At 47.7% G+C, this 6,607-nt stretch overlaps 1 protein-coding gene across 1 annotated transcript in view; it reads right to left on the bottom strand.

The window, feature by feature from the left end:
- Window positions 1–6,233: 6,233 nt before the first annotated feature.
- The window catches only part of C3H12orf10 (chromosome 3 C12orf10 homolog), a 52,916-nt gene continuing 52,542 nt past the window's right edge, over window positions 6,234–6,607 (bottom strand). Inside the window, exon 7 of the mRNA XM_029595080.1 lies at window positions 6,234–6,484. Coding sequence (XP_029450940.1) covers window positions 6,304–6,484 — 181 coding nt within the window. The 3' untranslated portion in view covers window positions 6,234–6,303. The remainder of the gene's footprint in view (window positions 6,485–6,607) is intronic.

Raw genomic sequence — 6,607 nt, 5'->3', positions numbered from 1 at the left:
ACCAGCAGCAGAACACAGCAGTCCTAAAAGCACTGCTCCATCTCTGTGGGTAGGGGCTGACTGACCTGGAAAGTAGAGCAAGAATCAGAGCTAGAGTGGGGGAGGGGAAAGGAATGGGAATAAGCAAAAGGGTGGAATACTGCCTTATCTTTCTGGAAGCATTCCATGGTCTCCCTCGTGAGAGAGAGCACCTGCCTTCACCTGTACCTCACCAGTTTTAGCTCAATGGAAGGAGGAAGTGTCAGCTATCAACTTAGGAGCACCAAGGCCCAATCCTAATAGGCCTACATTCACAGAATTGTTTGCATGTCCACCATCTGCTGGAGACAGAGAATACTGGCAGGCTGATGTCAGCACAAGAGTATCTCTGTCTCCATCTGCTGGTTGGTGTGCATAACATATCTGTAGGGACTAACCTGACTGGATGAAGAGGAAGTTTACATTTCACTTTCCTTATTGTCCAAACCAGACCAGTCCAGACTAGTGGGATGTACCCAAACGCCACCCAGACCAGGTAAGAGAAAGCCACAATAGATTTTAGGATGCCTGCAACAAAGGCATAGCTTTTCCTGGCCTGCACACCCACACTGAGAGACACAATGGATCCAAGGCCGCTACCCTCAGGCCTGGTGTGACCGAGTATGCATACCATGCATTTGCACAGGGCGGCACACCTGGGGGGGGGGGGGGGGGCAGGCCAGTGACAGCAGGAGAAACCACGGGGCCACCAGCAAAGTTCAACCCGCTGGTGGCTGAAGAAGGAGAGAGGCTGCCGGTGGCTGAAGAAGGAAACCGCTGGTGGGGCTTAACCCGCTGGTGGCAAGGAAGGAGAAAGGCTACAAGCCAACAGCGGTTGATGAAGGAGTGAGGTTGCAAGCGGAGCTCAACCTGCTGGCGGCTAAAGGCAACCAGCAGCAGGAGAGAGGCTGCTGACGGAGCTCAACCCACCAGCGGCTGAAGGAGCCACCACTGGCTGAAGAAGAGAGGCCACCGGCGGATGAAGAAGAGAAGCTGCTGGCAGCTGAAGAAGCCTGTGTTTTTGTGTCACGCATGCGCCCGCACTCAACTTGGTCGTCCCCCCACAAGCAGGTAGAGCTCATCCCACCACAGCTCGATGACAATAGGAGGCCCTGTATGTATATATGTGTGCTTATTTGTGTCTGTGAGAGCCTGTGTGTGACTGTGAGAACCTATCTGTGAGAGAGCCTATGCGTGTCTGTGAGCACGAGTGTGTGTGAGTCAGTGTGTGTCTGTCTGATAGTCTATGTGAGCACATATGTGTGTGTGTGAGAGCCTCTGTGTGTGTTTGGGGTGTGTCTGTGTGCCTGTGAGAGTCTGTGTGTCACATATAGGCTCTCAGGCACACATACATATCTGTGAGGGAGAAGGAGCCTGTGTATGTGAGAGAGAGAATGTGTGAGAGAATGAATATGTTATTCTGCATGTGTGCGAAGGGGAAGATAAAATTTGTTCAGCCCTACTTCTCCCAGTTCACAATGATCCCAGGTATGGGTGTAATTTGATGTTTCTGCTCTTTTGAAATATTTAAGTTGGGGGGGGGGGGGAAATAGACCATTTTTTAATTATTGGATTTTTTATTCATCAGATGTTTTGAAATATTTTATTGGTGTTTGGGAAATTTTGGATACTCATTCATTAACTGGTCTGAAATATTTATTCTTTTTAGAAATATGATTTTACTATTATGATTGTTTCATATTTCTTGATTGTATTTAATGTTTTATGAGAATGGTAATATTCCTGTTTTTCCATTGTTGCTCTGCACATAGAGGCTTGCTTTTTGTGGGTTTTAGTTCATTTCTTCTCAGCACATTTCTGTTTATACTTTCTGAATTCTTCATTCTGTATTTGGTGAGGATCTGTCTATGTTCCGCATATGTGCCAGAGGTGAGGGTGTGGGGGGGGTGTCAGTTTTTAGAAATATAGATTGTAGGAGGGAGCTGGGCTTTATTTGATGGGCCAAGACAGAGACTGAATGAATCGGGGAGGGGGGGGGGGGGGGGGGGCAGCACAGTAATTGTTTGCAGAGGCCAGCAAAAACCTAGCACTGGCCCTGGCTAGTTCTGATTTTGCCTATAATGAGTCCTACACCCTTGTTGAGTGGGTTTGAAAGTTCTCTGGGACCTGCAAACTCTTGCTGGAGCAGGTTGAAGTGTTCATCTCCTTCTGAAATCAATGCCTTAGCAACCAAAGACCTATCCAAGAAAAAACTGGTCAGCTACAAAACATCTCAAAAGTGACCTACAACAGACTTCCGAAAGCTGCCCCTGTCCTGGCCTACATCACCTGACTTTCTCACCATCATAAGTGAGAAAAGCTAGTTCCAACAGAAGTGGGAGCATTGAGAGGAGAGGATCATCTTGCTGGTGGCTGAAGAGGTTCAGAAAGTATTGCTTTGGGAAATTTTAGAACTTAAAAAGTTTTGGGGAGAGGTAATCTATTGGGGTATATTCTTTAGTGTGCATGTGTGTATGTGTTTATTAATAAAAAGAAAGCCAAAAGGTAGGTAAAAGCTTAGGGTTTGTGTGTGTTTGTCTTTCCCTCCTACCCACCCCTAGCTAGCAAATCACTTGGATTGGATTCATCCCAGGCTCTGAAAGAACTAAAAAATGAAATTTCAGGCCTATTACAAGTAATTGTAACCTATCATTAAAATCATCCATTGTACCTGAAAACTGGAAGGTGGCCAATGTAGCCACAATATATAAAAAGGGCTCCAGAAGTGATCCAGGAAACTATAAACCAATGAGCCTGACATCAGTGCCGGGAAAAATCATTATAAAGAGTAAAATCACAGAACATAAAGACAGACATGATTTAATTGGACACAGCCAGCATGGATTTACCCAAGGTAAGTCTTGCCTCACAAATCTGCAACATTTTTTTTTAAAGTATGAATAAGCATGTGGATAAAAGTGAACTGGTAGATGTGGTGTATTTTGGATTTTCAGAAGGTGTTTGATAAATTTCCTCCTAAGAGGCTTCTAAAAAAACCTTAAAAGTCATCGAAGAGCAGGAGATGTCCTTTTATTATTGCAAACTGGTTAAAAGACATCAGTGAGCATATCTGAACATGTGCGTCAGTGAACATGTATATGAACAAGCTTATTTATCTTTATGTGAGTGAGCATGTGGAGTTTGCAGGTGTGAGCCAGCATGTGTCTAAGCGAGAGTATGCATATGTGAGTGAGTGGGTGAGAGCAAGTGTGTTTCTGAGTGCACAGGTGTCAGTCTATTTGAGCTGGTAGGTGGTGTGTGAGTGACCATGTTTTGAAACGTGAGCTTGTATAGGTCCTTGTGAGGCCTCACCTGGGGTCTGTGCTCAGTTCTGGAGCCCATATCTCAAAAAGGATAGAAACAGGATGGAGGCGGTCCAGAGAAAGGCGACCAAAATGGTGTGGGGGTCTCTATTAGTAGACTTATGAGGAGAGGGTGAAGGATCTAAATATGTATACCATGGAAGAGAGGAGGTGCAGGGGAGATATGATACAGACCTTCGAATACCTGAAGAGACCTGACGCCACCGGGCATATAAACTGTGCAATTGCACAGGGCTGCACACCTGGTGGAGCGGCGTTGGGAGCAGGGAGAGGACCATGCTGCCGCCAGTAGACCTGATCCCACTGGCAGCAGAAGAAGCAGGAGATCCATGGTGCCACCATGGACCCAATCCCATGGTGGCACCACTGGCGGCAGAATAAGCAAGAGACCCATGCTGCTATCGGTGGTTCTGATCCCCCACCAGTGGCGGAAGAATCAGGAGGCCTTGGTGAAACTGGTGGACCTGATCCTACCGCCAGCAACAGAAGAAGCAAGAGATTCGTGCTGCCGTCGTTGGACCCAATCCCACCAGCAGCAGAAGCAGGAGGCCTATGGTGCCACTGGTGGACCTGATCCCACCAGCAGAAGAAGCAGGAGGCCATAGAGAGAGGTAGTCTGACTGGCTGCTCCTCCTCATGTGCTGGCTTTGTGGTATAAAACACTCGTGATGAGAATACAGGAAGTGCTAGCACTGCGAGTGTTGAATTACCTCAAGACCAGCATATGAAGAGGAGCTGCAGAACAGCTGCTCTCCACAAAGAAGGTACAGGCTGGCAGCAGCAGTGGAGGAATGACTTGTGGACCCTGACTGCCTGGTCTGCATATGTGTGTGTGAACACGAGGTTGCCTGTGATGGGTGTGTGTAAAAATGGGAGGCTGCCTGGGATGTGTATGTGTGTGGAGCCTTCCTGGGATGGGCAGAGGGTGTGTGTGAGAGAATGGGAGCCTGCCTGGGGGGAGGGGGGGTATATGTGTGTGTGAGAGAGAGAAAGAATGGGAGCCTCCAGTGTGTGTGAGAGAGAGAGAATGGGGGCTGCAGCAGCCCCAGATAAAGAGCCTGGCACGCTTGATTTATTATTTATCTTTGGCATAAAGCAGCGATAAAATGTCTGCTGTTCTGGCCAAAACAGGAGTACTGACCAGGCCCAGTTCCATCTGCACTACAAGAACTGGGCCTGTGTATGATCTAGGGAACTCACTCAGTTTTGCTCTTGGGAAGGTGCTGACCCACCATGGATCGCACCTGTTGACACACTCAGCCACCATAACTTACCTGTAGTGCTGTGCCTCACACTTTTTTTCAGCCTTATCGGAAGCAAGCAAATGGAGGGAGCAAGGAGAGTGATCACCTCAGACCGAGACCAAATCTGGCACAGCACCATAGGAGACTGGGAGGCAGACCAGGTGAGAGATTGTGCAAGCCTTTATTTAAAAAAAAACAAACTTTACTGCCTCCCTGATGTTCTCCCAGACTAGAGGGAGACAGAGCTGTCAGTAGCTTCTGCTGTCAGACCCACCAAGGGAATAAAGCAGGCAACCCAGTGCATCGGTGGAGGAACTCAGATCCCAACTGAATCACTTCCCAAAGGGGAAGGGAGAAATCAGGCCCACCAGGACCATTACTCAAGAGTGCCCCCAAGACTTAAGCACCATAACCTAGCCCTAAAGCCTTCCCGAGAACAGCCTACTTGTAGCTACAGCACCAATCCACTTTTGCACTATCTGCTAAAGACAGAAAAACTGAAGAGCTGAAGGCAGCACCAGTTGTTAGCTTTGAGCTTTTTTTTTTACTCTGTCTCCATCTGCTGGTAGGGGGGGACATAACCCACTTGTCTGGACCAGTCTGGCTTGGACGATAAGGAAATGGCTTTACCTAGAAAAGATCTTCCCTTTTTCTGTGACGCCCTGACTGCTGTTGCTTCCGTAGGGAACCTCTGCCCTGGCCATTCCGCAGGCACCTGCCCCATCCCCTCCTTCCCGCTCAGTTAGTGAGGGTGCTTCATTCCTCTTCCTCTCAACTGAGCTGCTACTTTTCACGTAGAAATGCCATTGAGTTGGGATCATTTTCAGCTATAAGTGTAAGCCTTCCGCCCCTTCAGAGAGAAGTCATTTGGGCACATTGTTTTCGTCACCATCCTGTTTCACTGCATAATCTCTGCTCTCTGGGACTTATAACTCCCCTACGGCCTAAAGGAGCACACATTTCCTTTTATTTCTGTATCGGGGACCAACAGATTTTTCTCGTTGGTTCTCTGGTATACAGAACAAGTGGCTTAAGTAAATGAGGGCTGGTGTGCGGGTGGAGGGAGGCAAAGGAGGAAAGGCGCCCTCTCTGCTTGCCACACACACACAGAGCTCCTGCTCTCAATCCATGCAGGCCGGCGCCCAACCAGACCAATCTGCCCCTGAATGCTATTACGTCAAAATCCACACTGAAAATAAAAAGCACGCCCAGCAAATCAGTTTTTCCTCCACAACAATGCTTGGTTGTTATCTGTCTTGACTAGCCTGTAAGCGTCACAGAGCAGGAAGTGTCTTATACCTTTCTGTAAAATGCTGTGTAGGTGTTGTAGCACTGTGTAAATGGTTAGCAGTAGTAGTAGTAGTATATATAATACCAAGCATGGGATATATAGTATTCACTTCTTCAGCAGCAATCCGAGGACTGTTACTTTCGACCATATGTGAATTCTCCGGAAAAAGGGCCCCATCCCTGACATGGCTAGTAAAAAGGGGCTGGACGTCAGCAATTCTGAGTTTATGGAAGACATGCAAGGTGATTATCCAGGTGAAAAAGGCACAGGGAATCAGCTATTATCTGGCCTAAGGGAAGTATGGACGGAGAACTGTAACAGCAAATGACACAAAATATTCAGAAGAAAAAAAACTCAGACAGTTACAAAAAGATTTAATGTAAATAATAATAATAATTAAAAAAAAAAAAGGGACAGGTTTTCTAGGTCACTTTCCATTGGAGGGCTTCTGCGAAGCCAGGGTTTTCTGAGCCATCTGCAGAGCTCCTTCCCTTGTGTGGTTCCCCCCAATGAAGCCGCTGGCGTGGACAAAGATACAGCCAGGGATCCCGCTGAGCCTCGAGAGTGCCTCATCTCTAAGCCCCCGCCACTCCTCGAGGAGGGATAACCTGGAACAGGAGAAGGAGGCCAGTCGGACAAAACATCACTGATAGACACTCGCTCCTTGTTCACCCAGGAGGGACAGCCTCTCTGTGTGAGAGGTAGCGAGTGATATGGGATATATCACCATA

The sequence above is a fragment of the Rhinatrema bivittatum genome, chromosome 3 (genome assembly GCF_901001135.1).
Source record: "Rhinatrema bivittatum chromosome 3, aRhiBiv1.1, whole genome shotgun sequence".
Taxonomy (NCBI): Eukaryota; Metazoa; Chordata; class Amphibia; order Gymnophiona; family Rhinatrematidae; genus Rhinatrema; species Rhinatrema bivittatum.
The sequence above is the reverse complement of the archived record's forward strand: the minus strand, read 5'-3'. Positions and strand labels throughout refer to the sequence as shown.